General features: G+C 42.2%; 1 protein-coding gene across 4 annotated transcripts; it reads left to right on the top strand.

Annotated features, from left to right (window-relative positions):
- Positions 1-257: 257 nt before the first annotated feature.
- Positions 258-23,802, top strand: LOC134168694 (granulocyte-macrophage colony-stimulating factor receptor subunit alpha-like). Of its 4 annotated transcripts, none has more exons than XM_062628679.1 (12): positions 1,035-1,341; positions 10,858-10,953; positions 11,125-11,261; positions 12,246-12,384; positions 14,109-14,238; positions 14,331-14,506; positions 15,601-15,740; positions 16,516-16,554; positions 17,455-17,584; positions 18,203-18,296; positions 20,309-20,390; positions 22,720-23,802. In XM_062628679.1, exons 1-12 carry the CDS (start codon positions 1,257-1,259, stop codon positions 22,786-22,788), a joined length of 1,317 nt encoding a protein of 438 aa, XP_062484663.1. In that variant the 5' UTR covers positions 1,035-1,256; the 3' UTR covers positions 22,789-23,802. The 4 variants fall into 4 exon arrangements, with proteins under 4 accessions (XP_062484666.1, XP_062484664.1, XP_062484663.1 ...); XM_062628681.1 differs by having other exon boundaries at positions 1,036-1,341; positions 12,246-12,366; XM_062628682.1 differs by lacking the exons at positions 1,035-1,341; positions 22,720-23,802 and adding an exon at positions 258-1,005 and having other exon boundaries at positions 10,861-10,953; positions 20,309-20,482.
- The last annotated feature ends 522 nt before the right edge of the window (positions 23,803-24,324 follow it).

The raw sequence follows: 24,324 nt of genomic DNA on the forward strand, positions 1-24,324 counted from the left end.
TGTTCAGCCTGGAGAGGAGAAGGCTGTGTGGAGACCTCACAGAAGCCTTCCCGTATCTGAAGGGGGCTTATAAGGATGCTAGGGAGGGACTCTTCATTAGGGACTGTAGTGATAGGACAAGGGGTAATGGGCTAAAACTTAAAAGGGGTAAATTTAGATTGCATATAAGGAAGAAGTGCTTCCCTGAGCCTCACCAACCTTAGAGTAAAGTTGTGAATGCTCCATCCCTGGCGGTGTTCAAGGCCAGCCTAATTAGTAAGTGAAGCCTGGAGAATTCTCCACCTTCCTGTTATTGTGCCTGTGTTGGGAGTGGAATATAGGTGGCAATTAAAATCACCCGTGCTACAAGTGTTTGAGAACAGCAAGAAATAAAGAGAACATATTACATGAAGATTACATATCTGCACGCCAGATATCATGTGAAACAATCTGGGGAGTGGATAACGTTCAGTGCAACCCAGAGCCACATCTACAGCTGCTGGAAGTTAAAGCAAACATTGCGGCTTATACTCTCTATTTTTAGGACTGCAAAGTCTTTTGTGAACTTGACATTACTGAATTCCATAGATGCCTTGCATATTTTCTTTTAATTTGAATATATGGATGCTTTTGCACCTAACCCACAATATTGTAGCCTAAGATGAACCAAACAAAATTAACCAGTAATCAGGCAGTGAGAAAGTTCAGAAATTTGTATCTGATATTTTCCTTGCCATTTCTTTGCCTATAAATATGCAAGACATAATTTTCTCGGCTGTTTGCAAATACATGCTAAGTATTGATCTTTCTCAAAGAAGAATCTTCTAGACTGGTGCAGGAGTCATAAACAATGTATACAACTAGTCAGGTGCTGACAGAAATAAATAGCCATGTTGTAAGCAACTCCAACATGACTTTGTCACACAATACTGCTGTTATTTCCAGAACATATTATTCATGAAAATGTGTTTATTTTTAGGAGAGGTGTTTCTATGAGCATATTCATGAACTATGACTACAGAGTATGTATTTTTGTATAATGGGTTTGCATATTGTGACTATTAATGCTCAGTTCATCCAACATAACAGGAAGGAAGAGATAGTTGCATGATCAGTTCACTTGAAATCGCTAACATCTGCAAATTAGGAAATGTAAGGAAGTTCAAAAGCAGTAAAGGAAATGATAAACTGAGTCACTTTCTAACTTGCAGCATTTGGTATTAACACTGGCATGCAGCAAAAAAAGTTAACTAGCAGAGCAAAACACTGATACTTGCATGAGCACAACTACAAGTTCAAGTGTCCTTGCTGCTGTGATCCCAAATCAAATAAGACAGAGGAGGATAGCTTTTATAAGAAGAGGTATGTCTCTCTATGTTGTCTATTGATTTTGTTTTGCCACAGAAGATTTTGGGCAGAATACAGATGTTTGACAAGGATTAAGTTAGGTGCGGTTATACTAGCACATGTGCAAAATATGGATTAGCTTCCTGCTTAAAAAAGCCTAAGCAAAATTTTGGCGATATTTTAGCCTATTTGATTAAAACTGTAAATCTGTGTATATATAAAATTTCTGAAGATTTCTGCAAGATTCAGGGAAGACTGTGAAATGTCTGTGATGTCTGTTGTGCTATTTAACATTTGTTATCTGACATTTATTTTGTAATAAGTGAAAGAAATGCTATTTTCTGTCCCTTATCTATAAGTTAATCTCACTAATGTGGGTTTCCATTCCTTGAAAAGAGTAAATCACAGCATCTTGGGATGGTTGAGATTGAAAGGCACTTGGGTACCTTGTCCTGTCCCACCCCTTGCTCAGTGAAGGGTCAGCTGCTGTAGGTTGCTCAGGGCTTTGTCCAGTCATTATCCTCAATGCTGGAGGCTCCACAGCCTCCCTGAGAAATTTGGTCCAGGGGCTCACACTACCCCCACTGATTCTCCGCTGTTTCAGTTTTTTGCCTGTTGCTTCTTACCTAGTCACTCGGCACCACTGAGCAGTGTCTGGTTCCATCTTCCCTGCTCCCCACAGCTGGGTATTTATACACATTAATAAGATGTTCCTGAGCCTTCATCTCTCCAGGCTGCACAGTCCCAGCTTTCTAAGACACTTCTCGTATCAGATCCCTTAATAATCTTTGTGGTTCTTCACTAGACTCTCTCCAGCAGCTCTCTATCTCTCTTGTAGTAGGAGTTCCAGAACTGGACCCAGCAGTCTAGGATCACCTGCTGGCAACACTCAGCCTAATGCAGCCCAGGATGCCTCTGGCTGCCTTTTTTTCCAGGGCACATTGGTGGCTCATGGTCAGCTTGGTGTCCACCAGGACTCCCAGGGCTACTTCTGCCAAGCTGCTTCCAGCAGGTTGTCCTCAGCCTGTGCTGGTGCCAGGGTAGTTTCTCCCCAGATGCAGGATTGAGCATTTCCTTTCGCTGAATTTCAGATATTGTCAGGCCATTCCTGCAGCCAGTCCAGGTCCCTCTGAAGTGGAACAATGGTATATCAACCACTTCCCTCAGTTCTGTATCATCTACAAAAATCAAAATCCTGATCTAAAGACTGAATCAATTCTGGGGAAGTTATTTAGGCAACAATTTGCAAGTAGTATTTCATTTCCTGGTATACATTGTAAGGTTTTTATTCCTATTTCTATGCCTCCTGGTACAGTAAGCAAGTGTATGATATTCTCCATGTGTCCACAACGTATAAGCATCAGTTTATCCCCACATTACCCTATAAGTAAAATTCCATTTTTAATTTCTAGAAGCGTGTCATGGGCAGGAGTAACTTTCCCAGAGCCTTTCAAGAAAGTAAAGTCACTGACAAAGCTGGGAATTAGAACCAAGGTGACATTTTGTGGTAGCAAACTCCACTCGCAGCCCAAGAGTGAAGACAACAGAATGTACAAACTAAGAGGGTAAGAATTGAAAGGGCTTCAGTCAGTATCTAATGGATGCTTTCTATAAAAACTACTATAGACATACACAGCTTTTAAATGTGACCATATTTTTCTTCTGACACATTGATACAGAGATCATTCTAGAGCAAACTTAAGTTTGACCTTGCCTTGCTACAAAAGATCAAATGGACTGGATACCAAATTAAATAAGTATTTCACTGAATATAGAGACTTAGACAGTGCTACAAGGATTCTTAAACTAGAAATTTACTGTGTATAGAGGCTATAGAGACTGTGTATAGAAGTGTCCTGGTTTAAACCCAGTCAGGTAACTTGTTCACTCACTCCCAGTGAGTGGTGCCGAGCTGACAACAATCGAGGTCCATGTCCCCCCCCCCACCGGGGCTCTCCCCTTCCCCGCTCCCGGAGGAACGGGGAGGAGGATCAAAAGAGTGCAACTCCCACGGGTTGAGACAAGAACAGTCCAGCAACCAATGTACAACACAAATCACCACCGCTACCACCATCACTACAACAATGATAAGAGAAAATAACAAGGGAAGAGAATACGATACCACCGGCCAAGAAAACGAGTTCCACCTGGAAGCCCGAGTCCTTCCGGGTGACTCCCAGTTACCCCCCACCCCGGGCATGACGTGCTGTGGTATGGAATACCTCCTTGGCTAGCCTGGGTCAGGCGCCCCATCTCTGCTTCCTCCCAGCTTCCCCTCCTCCCTGGCAGAGCATGAGCCTCACAAAGTCCTTGTTCAGGGTAAACATCACTTAGCAGCAACCGAAAACAGCGGCTTCACCAACACTGTTCTCAGGCTGGAAGTCAAAACACAGCACTGCACCAGCTAACACAAAGGAAAAACATGACTGCTACTGCTGAACCCAGGACAAGAAGATATAGAGATAACGAAAACATGAAATGAGAGAACCAGATGTCTTCTCTCAAACCAATATAGGCCTTCCCCCTGCTGGTAAAGCCTGAGAAATAGGTAAATGGCTGCTGTCCTGGGTTTACCAGTAGCAGTCAATTTTTCTCCTTCTTGGTACCTGGTGCAGCGTTGTGTTTTGACTTTCAGCCTGGAAACAGTGCTGATAACACCAATTTTTTCAGTTGTTGCTAAGTAATGTTTACCCTGACCAAGGCTTTTGTGAGGCTCATGCTCTGCCAGGGAGGAGGGGAAGCCGGGAGGAAGCAGACAGGATACCTGACTCAAGCTAGCCAAAGAGGTATTCCATACCACAGCACGTCATGCCTATGGCCACACCACCCTGAAAACACCTGATATCGTCTGATAGAATCATAGAATCATAGAATAATTAGGGTTGGAAAGGACCTGAAGATCATCTAGTTCCAACCCCCCTGCCATGGGCAGGGACACCTCACACTAAACCGTATCACCCAAGGCCTCGTCTGACGTGGTCTTGAACACTGCCAGGGATGGAGCATTCACAACCTCCCTGGACAACCTATTCCAGTGCCTCACCACCCTAACAGTAAAGAACTTCCTCCTTATATCCAATCTAAACTTCCCCTGTTTAAGTTTTAACCTGTTACCCCTTGTCCTGTCACTACAGTCTCTAATGACGAGTCCCTCTCCAGCATCCCTATAGGACCCCTTCAGATACTGGAAGGCTGCTATGAGGTCTCCACGCAGCCTTCTCTTCTCCAGGCTGAACAGCCCCAACTTTCTCAGCCTGTCTTCATATGGGAGATGCTCCAGTCCCCTGATCATCCTCGTGGCCCTCCTCTGGACTTGTTCCAACAGTTCCATGTCCTTTTTATGTTGAGGACACCAGTACTGCACACAATACTCCAGGTGAGGTCTTAAAAGAGCAGAGTAGAGGGGCAGGATCACCTCCTTCGACCTGCTGGTCAAGCTCCTCTTGATGCAGCCCAGGATACGGTTGGCTTTCTGGGCTGCGAGCGCACACTGCCTGCCCGTGTTCACTTTCTCATCAACCAATACCCCTAAGTCCTCCACAGGGCTGCTCTGAATCGCTTCTCTGCCCAACCTGTAGCTGTGCCTGGGATTCCTCCAACCCAGCTGTAGGACCTTGCACTTGGCATGGTTAAACTTCATGAGGTTGGCATCAGCCCACCTCACAAGTGTCAAGGTCCCTCTGGATGGCATTCCTTCCCTCCAGCGTATCAACCGAACCACACAGCTTGGTGTCATCAGCAAACTTGCTGAGGGCGCACTCAATCCCACTGTCCATGTCCCAGTCTGAACACCGATCCCTGAGGGACACCACTCGTTACTGGTCTCCAGCCGGACATTGAGCCATTGACCACAGCTCTTTGTGTGCGGCCATCCAGCCAGTTCTTTATCCACCGAGTGGTCCATCCATCAAATTGATGTCTCTCCAATTTAGAGACAAGGATGTTGTGTGGGACAGTGTCAAACGCTTTGCACAGGTCCAGGTAGATGACATCAACTGCTCTACCCCTGTCCATCAGTTCTGTAGCCCCATCATAGAAGGCCACCAAATCAGTCAGGCAGGATTTCCCCTTAGTGAAGCCATGCTGGCTGTCACCAAGCACCTTGTTGTTTTTCATGTGCCCTAGCATGCCTTCCAGGAGAATCTGCCCCAAGATTTTGCCAGGCACAGAGGTGAGACTGACTGGTCTGTAATTCCCCGGGTCATCCATTTTCCCCTTCTTGAAAATGGGGGTTATATTTCTCTTTTTCCAGTCATCGGGAACTTCACCTGACTGCCGTGATTTCTCAAATATGATGGCCAGCGGCTTCGCAACTTCATTTGCCAGCTCCTTCAGGACCCAAGGATGGATTTCATCAGGTCCCATGGACTTGTGTGTGTTCAGGTTCTTAAGATGGTCTCGAACCAGATCCTCTCCTACAGTGGGCCCAAGGTCTTCATTCTCACAGTCCCTTTGTCTGCCTTCCAAGACTTGGGTGGTGTGGTCAGAGCATTTGCCAGTGAAGACCGAGGCAAAGAAGTCATTAAGAACCTCAGCCTTCTCCAAATCCTGTGTAGCTAGTTCTCCCGAGAGCTTCTGGAGAGGGCCTACGTTGTCCCTAGTCTGTCTCTTATTTACAATGTACCTATAGAATACCTTCCTTTTATCTTTCACATCCCTAGCCAAGTTTAATTCTAACTGGGCCTTAGCTTTCCTAACCTGGTCCCCAGCTTCCTGGACAACGTCCCTGTATTCTTCTCAGGCTGCCTGTTCTTTCTTCCACCTTTTATATGCCTCTTTTTTCCCTCCCAGTTTCCTCATCAGCTCGTTATCCATCCAAGGAGGTCTCCTGGCCCTCCTGCTGCACTTCCTTCTAGAATTATAATGAATATGTACATAATGAAGATGTATAAGCTGTAAACTGTTTCTTCTCAGTGTGTGTGTTAGCTGGAGCAATCCCCCATGCAGCCAATACCATTAGAAATTGATATGTTTCTAACCTGTCATTCTGGTTAGAGAGTTTATTTCCCGGATTTCAGTGACAGACTTATGTTTGCTGTCATCAAGTTTATGAGTTATATGATCACTGCTGCTTAGTAGGACACATCAAACCTTTGGTAACATTAGATAATAATTTTAGCAATGTTTTCCTTGGTAAGATCTTGCTAGTGAAAAAAAATAAACATGCACTCTATGCAGGTGCACACACCTCTAAATAAGAGAGAGCTCCAAGGCCAGGTATCACTGGCTGACTCACATTCACACAGCTTAGGTGGATAGATCAGGTTTATAGCAAACCTGCCTTGGAGAGAACTAGGGAGTGACTTCAGAATTGAAGAGTGTGCAAACCAGGTGCTGGAGTCCCTTCTGGGGTTGTCCCCAGTGTAGCAGGGGAGGTCAAGGCACTTGTGAGGCTGGCCAGGGGAGAAAAAAGGAAAGAAGCAAAGCAGAAACAAGCAGAGTTAAGGACAGGGGGGTTCATCCTAATGAATTCTATATTACCTCCTGTATTAATAAAATGTGAGGAAATACTGCTTACAAAGAATATATGTTTCTTCTGGTCTGATCTTCCAAACAACACTCCCAACCAGTTTAGATGTGTGTTCCTTTTGAAACCTTCAATACCGAAGTCTGTTCAGAGCAGAGGGAGGTATACCACAATTGTCTCCAGTTTGGGAGATGGTGGAGGGAGAAAAGCTCCTAACATTCTACCGATGTGCTGCTGGAGCCATTTGCTTGGACACTGGTCAGAAGGTATGGATCAGTCAGGTAAATGGCTTAGGGTTCACCACAACTCCTATATCTTTTATCCTGCCTTCAGGAAATAGAAAAAACAGGGAACCTGGCTATGTGTTGGTATATTCAGCTGGGGTGATGCAGAGAACATAGGCACAACCCAACACTGATCCTTTCTTGTGTAATTTGTTTTAAAAGTTAGTCAACTGTGAAACACAAACCCTGTGGGAAGCAAATCGCCCTAGCGCTGTGGTCAAAGGACATGGCCATTTCTTACGAGGAAAGTGAATACTTGCAGGCCTTGCTATTCCCACTGCAAGCCCAGTGACATGTCCAGAGCCTGGAGGCAATGGTGCCAGCAAATACTCCTCTAAGCAGGCAGATGACTCCTTTCTCAGCACTCCAAACAAGCATTTCCATGAGAAAGTGTCAAGAGTGCTTGCAGTATGGGGTTGCTGTCATGGGTAGGAAATGTGAGGGATATTTTGAAAGCAAAGGAGTCATCAGGGAGAGTAGACAGAGGGAGATGACAAGAAGAATGAAGCAAATACTATAAAGGAAAGGTGGACAGTTACCAGAGAATAGGAAAACAATTGCCTAAAAAGGAACATAGGATAAGGAAAGGAAGGCAAAAAGGTTAAGAGTAACTAACAGATGGCACAAAATTGAGAAAGGTATGCTTATATGAAAAGGGGCAGACTAGAATAACAAGTCTTAAGGTTATTATGTGCCTTACTGGGGAGATCACTGACAGCATGGGAAAGTGGAAATAACTGTTGAGACCAGTATCTCACACAGCATTTCATGACCAGTCCTCCATACTGTTTGCACTTAAGATTCTTCTGTATCACTTCCCAGCAGCTGTGGCCACATCCTTACAGTAGCATGATGATAGATGCTGCAAGAGATGAGCTGATAAGAATCAGGTGACAGTGAAGAGTTTGTGACTGTTGCAATCCCAGCATGGTGTCCTGTCTTGGCTTGATTCATGGAGACCATGGCAGACAGGTCACATCAAGCTAATTTCCATGAAATGTGAGGTGGATCCTAGAAATATTCAAGACTCCAGCCTGCTTGGAAGGTCTGGCTGGGTTTTTTCTTTCACTGTAAGTGAAGTCAGTCTGAAATCAACACTCTGAAATGACCGTGAAAATTGATATAGAAGGATAGGCAAGCAATGGAACCAGGGTACACTGTGCTCTGGTTTCTACCAAAGCTTCATACTTCCTTATCTGATATACCAGGCCTTCAAATCCACACAGCCCAGTAAACCCAGCCATCCCTTTCCTCCTCCTGGCCAAAGGCAGAATTCCTCTGTTTCTGGCTGGAGTATTCACTGTCTGACCCTCGCAGCACCAGACGAGAAGTCCCTTCACCGTAATCAGGGGAAGTGATTCCAGTCCTTCTGCGTCAGGGCGATCATTGATCACCTTCTTCCGTCTCAACAGCAACTAAGCTGTTGGGAGGCTTCTTGGGAGAACCCTTCTTGGCATCTGCCTTCCCCTTCAGTTCACACACACTGGCTTCCAGTTTAAAAGTGTGCTCAACATTCCACTTCCTCATGTCCTCCCCCAGGGCGCACAGGAAGAACCAGAAAATGCCATATGGCATGCACCTGGGGCTCCCTTTCCTGCTGACCAGGGCTGGAGGAGACTATCTCCATTAACTTTTATGTGGGAATGGGGAGGGAGAGATATTTTCCTCAAAATTTCAAAGCCAGGAAGATGCTCTCTCCATAGTTGATGCATTCAAATCTGGGCAACAAGTTTAATAATATTCACCGTAAGACTCAACAATTTCTGGACCCAAAACCAATAATAACAAAGAAAGTGTGGAAAAAAGATATTTTATTTGACAGTGAGATACAGTAAACTACACCTAACAATTGCATTCGTTAGCATATTCACAGTATGTCCACAGTCAGCTTTGATATTTACCTCCAGGCAGAAAAGAAAAAAAGGGAAAGTGATTCAGGGCATTGCTGTAAACATTATTTTAAGGGTTATTAAGGTGTTATTACATAAAATCTTGAAATCAGCCTCAAAAGACTTTGAATCAAGACTGTAGATTGGCCATATTCAAAAAAGCTGAGCAGGTGAGCATTTAATTCCTGCCAAAACCTGGCAAAGATTGAGACCTTTCTCTTCCTGCTTTTTTAGATAGTTCAGAACTCATGGATGTTTTCAATGCATTCCTAATAGATGCTGGCAGGGGCATCTGAACATGCCTGGTGGTGATGCTGGCTTTAAAGGACTACTCACAGAGAAGTTAAGTCATCCACACCCTGACACAAGCAAAGACAAACCATGCACTTCACAAAAGGTGCCTTCAACAAATGGTTGAAAGCCACTCTAAATGGTCATTTTGCAGCAGAAATGGGAACACTGACTAGGAAAATCTGCAGTGATGCTCTCAGGGTCAGAAAGCAAGAAAACCTGCCTTTCTGATGGTATAGTTAGGATATATATGTCGGAAAACAGTAATCCTAAATAGAATCATAGAATTACAGAATCATAGAACAGTTAGGGTTGAAAAGGACCTTAAGATCATCTAGTTCCAACCCCCCTGCCATGGGCAGGGACACCTCACACTAAACCATGTTACCCAAGGCTCTGTCCAACCTGGCCTCGAACACTGCCAGGGATGGGGCATTCACAACCTCCCCGGGCAACCCATTCCAGTGCCTCACCAACCTTACAGTAAAGAACTTCCACCTTATATCCAATCTAAACTTCCCCTGTTTAAGTTTTAACCCGTTACCCCTTGTCCTATCACTACAGTCCCTAATGAAGAGTCCCTCCCCAGCATCCCTATAGGCTCCCTTCAGATACTGGAAGGCTGCTATGAGGTCTCCACGCAGCCTTCTCTTCTCCAGGCTGAACAGCCCCAACTTTCTCAGCCTATATGGGAGGTGCTCCAGTCCCCTGATCATCCTCATGGCCCTCCTCTGGACTTGTTCCGACAGTTCCATGCCCTTTCTATGTTGAACTGTACACAACACTCTGTACACAATACTCCAAGTGAGTATTGTACAGAACTGTACGATACTCCACAATACAAACGGAGTATTGTGTGCAGTTCCAAGCGAGGTCTCATGAGAGCAGAGTAGAGGGGCAGGATCACCTCCTTCAACCTGCTGGTCACGCTTCTTTTGATGCAGCCCAGGATACGGTTGGCTTTCTGGGCTGCAAGCGCACACTGAAGCTGGCTCATGTTCATTTTCTCATTGACCGACACCCCCAAGTCCTTCTCCACAGGGCTGCTCTGAATCTCTTCTTTGCCCAACCTGCAGCTGTGCCTGGGATTGCTCCAACCCAGCTGTAGGGCCTTGCACTTGACATGGTTAAACCTCATGAGGTTGGCATCAGCCCACTTTACAAGCGTGTCAGTCACGTGTCAAATCATGGTCTCTGCACCAAATACAGTGAGTGTATGTATCATAATGACAGCCTGTGGCCTCTGCCTCAGGCTGCTGTGTTGTAATTGACAATAGTGAGCCTATTCAGTTTTTTCAAAGAAGAGGTGCCTGTCAGACCTCCTGAAGCATTGTCTGCTTGCCCTTTCTAAAGAGTATTTTGACTCTTCTCATTAAAAAAAAAAAAAAAAAGCTTTGCAGAAACCAAAGTACACTTTGGCATCTTTTTTTTTTTTTTTTTGGGGGGGGGGGTGCGAGGGGGGAAAGTTTGGGGTTTTTGTATGATTTTTGTTGTGGTTTTTTATTTGCTTTGGTTTGGTATGGTTTTCCTTTTTTTTTTGGTTTGGTTTGGTTTGTTTTTTTTTGTTTTTTTCTGAAGGCTTCATTGTCCCTTTCCAGAGAAGAAAAGATGTTTGATACTCTTGGACTCATTTGCATGATGTGGTGTTATATGATGCTATTTCATCCCTTGCATGCTGACATCCAGTATGTAGAGCGTAAGTATGGTTTTGCAGATATGATCTGAGAAACGGGGTTGAATTCTTCATTTATCAGAGATATTTGCAAATAATCTGTCGATTGTCATCTTAAGCCTGATAGATACTATCTTCTGCATTCAACAAAAATGACAGCCTATCCTTACTGAACTTATTCTGTAACACTTTCAGCAGAGGCACAAGAATCACCTATTGCAAATGTGAAAATGAATTGGAGAAAAATGGAACTGACCTGGGACAGCAGCAAAAATTTCTCTAAGTACAAATGTACCATCATGGACAGGGACATTGAAAGTATACAGACAGAGGTAAACTTGTTATTCATTGAGATAAATAATTGCACTTTTTTCTTTACCTTTTATTGATTTCACTTACTTTGGAAAAATTGATCAGCTGCAGGTAAAATCCAATCAGTGACTGTTTGCAGTCCACAGCTTGATCTATCAGGGGCTGTGGAAAGCTTCCACCAGTGCCAGGGTGCATTTGCTGCAGGAGGACATCCTGTGCATTACAGAACCGAAGTTCTGTCAACAAAGTAGAAAGGAAGCACTGGCCTGAACTGTACCTACATTCCATTATGAATAGGGATGTAGCTGCTGAAAAAAGGGCCTATAAGACTTAGTTAGACTCAGACAGAGAAAGAGACCCTTCAGATGAAAAATTAATTCCCCAAATACTGCCATGGATTTTCATTATCTCCAGTTCTTCACCTGTTTCCAGGTAAATTGGATCATGCCTGTAGCACTGGTTATAAAGTAATCCCACATCATCTAAAGGAAGCCTGACAGACCGAAAGAGAGATAGAGATGGCTTATTTAGCATAGCAAAGCAGAAGCCTTATTTAGAAATACGTATTACAAAACCACACTACAACTTTATTGAAGGTTATAAGTACAATGCCATAGACAACTTTCCGACCCCTCGGGAGGTTGGAATGGACTTCTATTTTACTTAATCCTTTGATTAAGTTCCATTGTGGTTCCCCTGTTTATTAACCATCCTCTGTTATGCTACTGGGGTACTATTAGGCTTCTCTAATAGTTGCCCATTAGTGTAGCATCCAACTCCTGAGCAGCAAAGCGTTTTGTGTAGCTGTGCTTTTGATCAGTCAGCACCATTATACATCACCTTCAAGCGGTAAAGGAGAGAGTTAGCTCCTGAGCCTAAACCACACACATATACACATGAGATTCCAGGCCTTCAAACTGAGTTTCTGTACTTCCAGAGCAAGCATCATCTAACACCAGCAGAGGAAAAACAGAGAAATAAAACATCAAAATGTTATTTTTCAGGTGGATAGTCCACTATGCAGGTTTCCAGTGGAACTATACCTGCCTCTGCACAAAGGGGTATTCCTTACTATTGAAGTGCCAAACACAAACATCTCAAAAACCATCACCTTTATCCCAGGAGGTAATGTTTATGGTCTGGGTAAGGCTTTCTCCATTTGCAATCTTTTAAAGAAAACAGTTCTTTACACAGTAGGTAACTGCTTTACTTTCTATTAAAAAATATTTTTTGCAGATCTGCTAAAACTACTTGCTCTGTTATGTTTCCAAAATTCTGCAAGAGATGCACTACCACAAATGTTTCGATAATTGCATTATTCTCTTTCATACTAGGGTTCAAAAATACCACTAAATTACAGTGGTTTAAGGGTGGATTCAAATAGCTGTTCTATCTGTTACAAATTAAGATGTTAGTGCTCCTTTCTTTGTTAAATGCTTTTCTGCTGGGCTGTGGGTGAGCTTGTAAGGAGCTACACCACAAAGCTAGCTAAAGGCACAGTCTGGAGAGCAGTATAACCCATAAAATGAGAGGAGGAGAGGAAAAGAAATGCCTGTGATAAGCAAATAGGGGCAAACTGAATGTAGCAGTCTCCTAATCTGGCACTGATGTGCATGTGCTCACACACATACATGCACATACAACGCATGTGCACAGGTTCCTTCAGCTGCCGTGCATCCACTGTGCTGAGGCAACTGTTTACAAAGACATTCTGAACCTTCCCCATGTGGGATCTAGTCTAAGTGGGGTTTAAGCAGACCCTAGGCTCATGATTTCAAACATAAAGTTTCTACAGCCTGTTTTCCCATTCCTTCTCCACTCAGAGCTCTCCATTAAAACTGCCCAGTCACCAGTGCTCCTGCAGCTGTGCATGACTGGGGGATTTCAGACTTGGCAGAGGTGATGAGATCATCTTGCTCGTATCTGAGTGGGAAAGTACTCCTTACTCTTCTCTTCTGGGTACTTGACAGAGGAAAAGCTCTCACAGTGACCCTCAAAATACAAGCTCTGCTTCTTAAACCCTCTTACTTCTGCAGTTCCTCCCAGGCTGTCCCTAGCCTCCAAGCATGCAGGTTCCACAGGCGATTTCCTTCCACTTCCACAAGGTGGAATACTGGGTGCTGGAGGGGGCTAGAGTCAGGGCAGGCAGCAGAAAACTGGCTGAAGGAGGAATGAGAAGGAGGCTCAGCTTCCAAAGAAACGCACTTCGGGTGCTACAGAAAGGGAAAAATCAAGTCACTATCACCCACATCAGAGTGGAAAGATCTCGCTAGGCAGCTATTTGATCAGAGGGCATAAAAAAGCCCAAATTTACTTTTAAAGTCTCAGCTTTTTAAAAGCTGTATGTAAACCCTTCAGGAGTGGATTCCTGAGCATTAACTGGAAAACGAGAAAGACTTCTCTCTGTAGCACCAAGGATGGCATGAAATGCCAATGTACCTTCCTTTACCTGTGTGAATGCTCTTCTCACTCACAGGTTTCAGGGCTCAGAATCAGTTATAATAGCATGAGAGTCTAGCTTTCTCTCAGTTTTCATGCTTAACCCAAGCACCTCCTCTAAACAATGGGGCAACCTTTTCTGTCACAGCAGTGAACATGGATGGCTCATACTCCAGCATATGCAGATATATTCTGCAAAGTAATATGCTAGGCTTTGGGAAAGGATTTGCCTGCTTCCAATGTCCTGGGGGTAAAAGAAACACTGAAATCCTTCATTCCTTAATTTGTTCCCTGTAGGATGAACAAGTTTCTGCAGCCTTATGACAATGTTTTTGTGAAGTTTCCTACAACTAGCTCAGCAATTTTTTAGCTCCAGCTTGGAGCAGTCACATGATTTTTACTCATCATGGATATTCCTGTTTCTGCAGGCATGAATGGATCAGCCATTGAAAACTTCTCCTGTGTGATTTATAACATTTCCCTCATGAGCTGCACTTGGCAGGCAGGCAAGGATGCTCCAGGAGATACCCAGTATTTTCTCTACTGGCAGAACTCCAGGTAAGTAGATCTGCTTGAGCCTAGGGAAGTCCAAATTCTCATTCAACACATCACATTGCCCATGTTTATCTAAAATACCTTGCTGTATATAGATATGAGGATGCGATGGAATGTGAGCTTTACATTAAGGATGAAAATGGCAGAAATACAGGATGTAGATTCCAAAATGTGAGGATAGAGACTGAAAAAGCTTACTTCCTGGTGAATGGCTCTAGCAAAGACTCCCTGATCCAGTTCTATGATGAGTACATTCAACTGTATAAAATAGGTAAGTGAACATTTTTATTTTATTACTGTTTTATAAAATAAGGAAATGGGGAATTTTTCTCTGAAGAGAAAAGAATAAACCAAAGTCTATATTCATCGTAGGATCCAGCACTGCAGGACAGACTTCATCCTGATAGGTGACAGAATATAGTTCCAAATATTCCCAAATGAGCAGAAGGCAGAAGCAGTCTGAAATAACTGCTCAAGTGGTGTGAACATTTCCATGAAATCCAAGTGATGAAATGCAATGGTTAGACTTTCAAGGCCACCCTTCTGATGGCCTCATTTTTCCATCCTTTAGTTCTATGTGTCTCTGAGAGCTGCAAGAGCTACATGTCCTATAACTGGGGCTGGGGGAGGGTAGACTTGCAAATTAATTCTGCATTCGTTAAATATGTGGGTACCTATGTGCGAAATAGGTGATAGAGCTCTAATGGAGATCTGGGACAGGATTCAGCTGCTGAAAAACATGCCTTTAGTGTCATTTGGGACATTCTCAGACACTTGAAGCATTCGCAAGCTTTACAGATGTGGTCCAGGACCTGTGAGAAATCAGGGTCCTCCTGGGTGTCCTGTGTGGTGTATGCACAGCACAAGACTGACTCCTGCTTGCAGCTGGTGCAGGCTGTAAAGCCCAGAGCTATTCAGACAAGCAGACCTGCTCTGCGGTGTTTTGCAGATATCACAGGCAATAGTGATGAGATCTCACCTGTATTGTAGGTACTCAAATTCAGATGACTTGGTCTTCTACATGAACAATACCACATGCACCAAAACTTCTGTCTTTTTTCCTATGAGGACTTGCGCTGTTAATGTGAAATTCAGATGCAGAAGAAAATGGAACTCTGCTGATTATACTACTCAATTACCAAAATCCTTCGTACTTTTTTTTACATGAAAGTCAGTTACTTCAGGTGTCCAACAACTGAAGTTTTGCTACTGTATTTTACTCCCGTTTACCAGATAACATTTGTTAACATCAGTAGCATACAGCTGTACATCAGTTGCCTCAACTTCAGATGTATTTTGCTATGAATGGATAAGTTGTAGCTGATTACTGTCTATGTCTACATTAATAATTTAATTTCTTTCCAGAAATACTCACTCCTCCATTAAATGTCACTGTCAATTGTACTGGAGATTCAGCAGGTTGCATAATTACATGGCAAGCACCCCTTACAAGTCATGTGGAAAACATAAAGTGTTTTCAGTATGAAATTAGCATACAAAATAAGGTAAAAATTTATTGGTTTGTATTTGAGACCATACCTGCATGCATGCATATCTATAATGTGCAAATTTCTGTTTCCTTTATTTATTAACTTCTTTCTTATAAGCTGTGTCCTCCTGCTCCAGCCCTGCTGGTTTCATATCACAGCAGTCATGACCTTTCAAACTAACCAAAGGTACAAAGCAGAAAAGCTGTTGTCTGTTTTGTTCACTCATTTTTGAACCTATCCTTTTTCTTATTTTTTTTCAGAATTTTCAGGTGCTTTGATCCAGGTCAACATTTGCTTCTTGTTAATTAAATTTTGATTGTATGGGATGTGCAAGAGGCTTTTCACAATACTTTGGGGGAAGCCCCTGTGCACAGATCACTCAGATGTCTAATACAGACTTTGACTGGAAGGAGGGTAAATTTATTGTTCACATCAATTGTCTTCACCATGTTATCAAACTGTTATGAAATCACAGCTTCCGGATCTGCTGTATTTGGAGGATGATTTGATTACTTGTGTAAATTGGATATACTTCTGCTGTGTGAGGATGCACAGTGTTAATATGCCCATAAGCCCATGGGCAGATAAGTAAATAATTCATGTTTCCTTCCTATTCTAAAAGGAATGGAGGAAGCCAAAACTCTGTAATAAAGTGCAACATTCTAGAACATTACTGAAGTAGAATATCCGATTACTTTTTTGTCAGTTTAAAATTACTTGTGATCTTTATAAGCAAGAAAATGAGAACAAAAGAAAATAATGAAAATGAAGACTTCTCTTTTGTTTGCAGGATGAACCCAAAGAACAGAAAAAGGATCCTCCTGTAAAAGTAAGTATTCTTTTTATATACAAATTTGTGCTTCTGCCCACTTAAGCATTTAAATACCATTATATAAAATATACTTAATTCTAGAACTATAGTTTTTATATCAATATAGCAATGAGAATCCAGGAAAATATATTCCTGTGGTATCTTCATGTGTAAACTTAATACATCCCTTTTGGGGATGCAGAATTTTCAATGAATTTCACAAAATTTCATACTTTTCATTTATCTCACAAATAGCTTTTGCTTATGACAGATGTGATATTTTGCTTAACAAAAACTGGAAGCATTCTTTCTTTGTTGGTGAAAAAATACCACTGGAGTTCCAAACAGCTAGACAGAGGGAACACAGAGATGTTCACAGTCTTCCACAACAAATGAGTGGTCCTCTCAGCCCCGGAAGCATCTTAAGCTTGGCAGATTCCATCCCTTTTAGAAATTATCATGAGGCCAGATGGTACATATCTGCTTGTGGATTGTCTCAAAAATATTAAGTCTGTTTAGCAAAGACAGGCACCATGCAAGGAACATTTGCATGATTAATCCCTGTAAAGGATGCAAGGTGAATTTACAGGGTATTTCTCCAGTTTCAACTTTCTGTTATGGGATTTTTAGGATACATAAAAAGGAACAGGGGAAAAAATGGTGTCCTTAAAGCATAATAAAATAAAGACCAAATAAACTTCAAAATCCAACTTGAAACTTCAAAGAAACAGAAAGATTCGATGGCAGTTGAACTAATTTATCACAGTTTTACATTTAGGAAGAAGAACGTTTAACTAGTACATAGCTACAGTCATGCAAATTAGTTTTTTTGTAGAAACTGCATCAGGAATTTAAACTCAAATGTCATAAATATTTGTTTACAGGGTGAAATGAACAGTCTGACTGTTTTGATTTTAGGTAAGGAGCAACAGATATGAATTCCAAAATTACAATGAAGAAAAAAAGTACATTCTGAAAATCAGAGCACGTGGAAAAAATTGTCTCGTGAGCTCAAACTGGGGGGAATGGAGTGAACCCATTGAGTTTGGTAAGACTGTAAAATATTATTTTAATTTTTTTTTTTTTCAGTATTACCATGTTCGCTTCCTTTTCTCCCTCTTAAAAATATGAATAAAATCTTAAATCTTATCCAATCATGTGGAAGAAACTGGGTGGAAATTATTAATGTGTAGGAGAAGCTCCATTACAATGGCAAGGGAGGCTGATAGCAGTCTTTGATTAGTTGGGATTGCGAAGGCAGCAGTTACTCAGATGCCAGGGCTACATGAACAGGCTGAGACACTCAGTCTTGTATTTGGTCCAAAGTTCTGAGGCTGCCTTTCAGGTCTAAGATTTTATCACGAATATTGTCCCCTTTCTAATGCATCTTCCTTTTCACCCTTTCCTCAACAGTCTTTTTATAACACTTTTGTTCTGTAATTCATTCTCTGACTGTTTCTTCTCCTATTGTTGTTTTTTTTTTTAACTCTACATTTTAAATATTTGAAATGGTTTGAAATGCATCAAGCGTACCTGTAAGAAGTCAAGCTGAAATCCTTCAGGTTGTTGAAAAAAAAAGGATTATGTGACATTGTCATCCATTACTGACAGTGACAAAGGTAGCTTTTCAGCATACTAAGATATTTCTCTGTCTTGGATGTTTCAGGTCAAGGGAAAGATCACTTTCCTTTAGTGATTTTATTTCTGATAGCACTTGGAACAATCTCAGTGACACTGCTCCAATATTGTCTTTTCAAAAGGTAAATCAACCTTATTGGTATTGTTTTTATGAAACACATTCCTTCTACCTCCTACTTTCCTACCTACAAATTTAAATGATCTGATTTGACCCAGGGAACTACAGACCAGTCAGTCTCACCTCTGTGCCTGGCAAAATCTTGGAGCAGATTCTCCTGGAAGGCATGCTAAGGCACATGAAAAACAACAAGGTGCTTGGTGACAGCCAGCATGGCTTCACTAAGGGGGAATCCTGTCTGACCAATTTGGTGGCCTTCTATGGTGGGACTACAGAACTGATGGACAGGGATAGAGCAGTTGATGTCATCTACCTGGATTTGTGCAAAGTGTTTGACACTGTCCCACACGACATCCTTGTCTCTAAATTGGAGAGACATCAATTTGATGGGTGGACCGCTCGGTGGATAAAGAACTGGCTGGATGGCCGCACACAAAGAGTTGTGGTCAATGGCTCAATGTCCAGCTGGAGACCAGTAACGAGTGGTGTCCCTCAGGGATTGGTGTTGGGACCCGTATTGTTCAACATCTTTGCCGCTGACATGGACAGTGGGATTGAGTGCGCTGTCAGCAAGTTTGCCAATGACACCAAGCTGTGTGGTTCAGTTGACACCCTAGAGGGAAGGAATGCCATCCAGAGGGACCTTGACACGCTTGTGAGGTGGGCTGATGCCAACCTCATGAAGTTTAACCATGCCAAGTGCAAGGTCCTACACCTGGGTTGGAGCAATCCCAGGCACAGCTACAGGTTGGGCAAAGAGATTCAGAGCAGCCCTGTGGAGAAGGACTTGAGGGTATTGGTTGATGAGAAAATGAACATGAGCCAGCTTCACTGTGCGCTTGCAGCCCAGAAAGCCAACCGTATCCTGGGCTGCATCAAAAGGAGCATGACCAGCAGGTCGAAGGAGGTGATCCTGCCCCTCTACTCTGCTCTTGTGAGACCTCACCTGGAGTATTGTGTGCAGTTCTGGTGTCCTCAACATAAAAAGGACATGGAACTGTTGGAACAAGTCCAGAGGAGGGCCACAAGGATGATCAGGGGACTTGAGCACCTCCCATATGAAGACAGGCTGAGAAAGTTGGGGCTGTTCAGCCTGGAGAAGAGAAGGCTGCATGGAGACCTCATAGCAACCTTCCAGTATCTGAAGGGGGGCTATAAGGATGCTGGGGAGGGACTGTTCATTAGGGACTGTAGTGATAGGACAAGGGGTAATGGGTTAAAACTTAAATAGGGGAAGTTTAGACTGGATATAAGGAAGAAGTTCTTCACTTGAGGGAGGTGAGGCACTGGAATGGGTTGCCCAGGGAAGCTGTGAATGCTCCGTCCCTGGCAGTGTTCAAGGCCAGGCTGGACAGAGCCTTAGGTGACACGGTTTAGTGTGAGGTGTTCCTGCTCATGGCAGGGGGGTTGGAACTTGATGATCTTAAGGTCCTTTCCAACCCTAACTATTCTGATTCTATGATTCTATCAATGTCATTAAGTATTACTACTAGTACTGTTGCGAATGGCACTTTGGCATACAAATTCATTGCAAGTAAAAAAGGGTGAAAGGATATTAAAGCAAGTGATTGATTCCACCAGATCATGCAAAAACATTTCTGTTCTTGTATGCATTCAACATCCACATCACTTTGAAGCTATTGGCATCACACAGTACCAAGAGAATCAGGACAAATGAATGTGTCATTACCATTCTATGATTCTATGATTATTTTGATAAAACTTCCACTTAATGGTGGAAGAAAGTTATGCCATGTGATTTATTCAAAGTCATTATTTAATAGTATTTACTGTGACTCTCACTGCAACATAGATTTCAGTTACCCAAGTGATTAGTATAATAGTTACCCAATCAGTCTACACTCAAAATATTTTATTTCTCACTTGGTGATTTGTAGAGAAAAAGCTGTTCTATCTTGAAAGTAAAAAATATCCTCGAGGTACAACACAAAACATGTGTGTAAGTTATATTACCAGTATTTTTAATTTCTTCACAGTCTCATTTTCTACCCAAAGGTACTGCAATTTCAAGAGCCTATTTTCTCCCATACCACAACCAAGAGACAAATTTAATGCATCAACTGATGAAGATAACCAGGTATGCTTTCTTTTGAATTCAAAGCTGTTAACTATAAAGCACAATAGGCCAAAGACTAGAAGAACTGGCATATAAAGATGAGTGTTTAATTTGGTCCATGTTTAATTTGCTCTCATACAAAATATGCTGGTTTAGAATTAGAAATGCTGTATCCAGTGCTGTATGTATTCGTAGCCATATTTTAAGACCAGAGTTATCACTTTCACTGAGACCAGCAATTTCTGTGTGTAGCAGTTTTGCTAGGTTGCTGTTCATACTCTGAAAATAACCCAAGTGAGGAAGCATTTTCCATTAGCATTTTCAAATATCAGTGATCATAATGCAATGTCAACATGTATTTTGTCTTATCCCCATGTAAAAAACCTGTGGCACTGAATGAAAATCAACAGGGTTGGCAGTCTCAACAGCTTAACTAGCTTTCCTATTTTGCTTCAGCAGAGGATTGGCTATGACAGTTTTGATGTTTTGTGCTAATTACGTCTGACCAATATTCTGTAGCATCCCTGTGCAGTCTATTGTAGTGTTTAATTATCCTTACTAAAAAAAAACTTTAATGGCCCCTTTTACCGCACTTAGTCCATTGCTTTTTATCCTTATTACTTTCCTGTTTACAGTATCTTAGCCACTTGCATAGTGCTAACAGCAACTAACTCCTCCGGTCTTTATTCACATAATGACAAGCAAGCTTCAAACTATTAATGCTTGTCTTCCAATTTGCCCCTTTGAACAATAGTTTGTATAGTGCTTACACAGGGAGGGAATGCTTTGTTATCAGCTGGCTAAAGCAAAGATGCACTTTAGGTCAATAAATCAGGCTATTTGTTTATTGCATTTCAGTGGGCAAAACAACCCTTTTCAATGAGGCTTTCAAAAGTAACACAAATTTTCCTTCAATCCTTTACAAAGGATCCTCAAAGCGTTTCTACTAAAACGCTCTAGTTTTGGTACCTATATACTAGCACATTGTCCTAACTTATTTGCTTACTCCTACCATCTTTGGCTTTAATAGAAGGCACGTAGTAATGCAACTTGGATGAGTTTCCTCATACACCTTAAGTCATAAATACCTGATTTCTCATACCAGGCTACCAGAGCTAAGGCTACAGAGCAGCAGCAGTCCATAGTCCATCATATAAATAAACAATAGCTAGTAAAGTAGCAAGCTGTCCTTCAAAAATTGCAGTCTCTTCAGATTCCTTACTTCCTCACCCTCACTCAGAACTATATTTCAATACTTACTTTTCCTGTTTTCTGGAATTAAATGCATTCCAAGGACTTGCAATACACACTATGTGTGCACATGCATTTCTTTCCCCAAAGAATGGCAGAGTAGCACAAAAAACGTGACCACAAAGCCCTGCAGTACTTACCAATCCCCCAGATTTCCTAGGCAAAATTCCCCAACAAAGTGCCCTGGTTTGATCTGTAACATACCCTCACAATGACTCCAAGTTTGCCCCCTCCCACCAGTACTATCCCTCCTACTTATTTACAAATTGAATATATCTCCCATCAGTATTTTAAGCCCCAAGCACTGTATCACTACTATGATCTTGGCTGGAAACTTCTGCTCTTAGAATTCCAGGTTGACCAACGTAAAACTGTATGATAGCAACCAAACTGGTTTTTCTACAAGTCTAGTTAGTGTCTACATATAGAAAACCCAGCCAATAGTAGCCAGTCAGCCATTTTCTCTATTGTCCCAGTTAAGGCTACCATTTAAATCACCTTCTGTTCTTCTTCCTTCCACTGACATACAGCTAGTATTGATCATACATGTTAAACATCAAAAAAACCTTACAGGTTGGAGAGACCTTAAAGCTCATCCAGTTCCAAGCCCCCTACCATGGGCAGGGACACCTTCAACCAGACCAGGTTGTTCAAAGCCCCATTCAACCTGGCCTTGAACACTGCCAGGGGTGGGGCAGCCACAGCTTCTCTGGGCAGCCTGTGGCAGTGCCTCACCACCCTCACAGGGAAGAACTTCTTCCCAGTATCTAATCTAAATCTGCCCTCTTTCAGCTTAAAGCCATTCCCCTTGCCCTGTCACTACATGCTCTTATAAAAAGTCCCTCTCCAGTTTTGTGAGCACCCTTTAGGTACTGGAAAGCTGCTATAAGGTCTCCTGGGAGCCTTCTCCAGGCTGAACAAGGCCAGCTCTCTCAGCCTGTCCTTAAACCTGCTTTCTCCTGCCTTGCAAGCATTACTTATGTATTAAACAGCAAGACAAAGTGCCTTTGGTACTGGTGTTATTTAATATTTAGAAGCATTCTCCAATTGCCAAGCGACTGTAGCTTACTGCATGTTACAGATTTTTCTTCCTTTTCAGACAGAATATGTAAATTTACCAAAAAAAGGTTGTACTGAGGAAGTAACTATGGTTGAAGACATGACCTAACTTTCAAAAAAGAACACACCTGTTTTCCCCAACTGGATCTGCCAACATGCAAGAAAATCATGAATGCTCCTGACAAAAAGACTAAAAATGAGTATACTCACCTGTCCCATGAAAATCCACCTAAAATGGAACAGAGTAAAAGATGGAGATCATCAATAAACTTTGTCATTTTCACTTTGGTCAAAAATATAATGCCAGACAGCTTTTCTGCTAACACCTACTGTGAAGACTTGCTTTAACTTAGCCAAGATTGTCCTCACCATGCGAGACAAGGTCTCTTGTCCAAAACACAGAAGGAACTCATATACCTGCCTTCACTGCCATGTTTCTTCTTTCCTCTGAAGAGAGCAATTCCCTACAATATGATACAACTGCTTAGTAATGCCTCAGTAATTACTTTTACCAGCTTCTAATTTTTACTTACCCAGAGTATTTTCTGAAGCAGAAACTATCCAAAATGTGTTTCAAATTGTCCTTCAACTTTCCAACCAGCAACATCAAATTGTTACAGCAATTAGATTTATACAAAACAGAAATGGGAATTACTTGCCAAAGCTATTCCTATTGGGCTGCCAGTCAGCCATTTCATGTGCTCAGTATTTCCTCTACAGTATTAATAGGGACTGAACTCCAGTATGCAAGTCCTCAAAAACAAAAAAAACACCCCAGTGTAACAATTGTGAGAACTGGAATAAAATCTGTGACGTTTTAATAACTATTTTAAATGTAAAGACTTTCTCACACCAGTGCATTTGACTCCTTTCAAAGGGTGTAAGCCCCATTTCCAATACCTTAAAACAAAAAAGAGGCTTTAGAAGCCATTATTTTCTTCTGGATAGTTTCCTGTTAAAGATACCATTGAAAACAAATATATTTCAGTGTTTCAATAAGGCAGAAAACAAATGCTTTTTTTTAGAAGTCTCATTTATTGTTTGCCTCATGTTCCAACGCTGCATTATCACACGTTGAAAATTGCTGCTGCATGACTAATGGAAGTCATATACCTTCCCCCCCCCCCCTCCAAAATAAAAAAAAGGAACACCAAGTACTACATGCTGAACACACAGCATAGGTAAATTGCAGTTCTGCTTCAAAAAAAAATGCACCTGTCTCCACTTGCATTGATTTGTTTTCCCATTTCATCTGCTTAAAACTAGGTCTGGAGTGGAAGGAGAAGGTAAGGTGGAAAATGTCTCCCCCTTTCAGAGGCTGCTCAAGCAATTGTCAGGTTTGGTTCTTCCTCACAAAACTTGGGTGGCCATGTGCTCACAGTGAGGATGTGTGATGCATCCTATCATTATCTCTACCTTTCAAGCCACCAATACAGAGAATCAACTTAAACAATGTTGTTTATGCAGACAAAAATTCTTCCCCTGCCCTCCCAGTCAATATAATTACAACTGAACCAGCAAGTTGTTTGGCAAGGTCAACATCAAGTAACCTGCCCACACGAAAAGGGAACTACCATTGCCAAACAGGATAAACTCACTTGCAGTAGGTACATAAGGTTTGCTATTAGCCTGTGCACAATGTAGC

The sequence above is a fragment of the Pezoporus occidentalis genome, unplaced genomic scaffold (assembly GCF_034315485.1).
Source record: "Pezoporus occidentalis ecotype Australia unplaced genomic scaffold, CSIRO_AGI_Poc_V1 ctg32, whole genome shotgun sequence".
Classification (NCBI taxonomy): domain Eukaryota; kingdom Metazoa; phylum Chordata; class Aves; order Psittaciformes; family Psittacidae; genus Pezoporus; species Pezoporus occidentalis.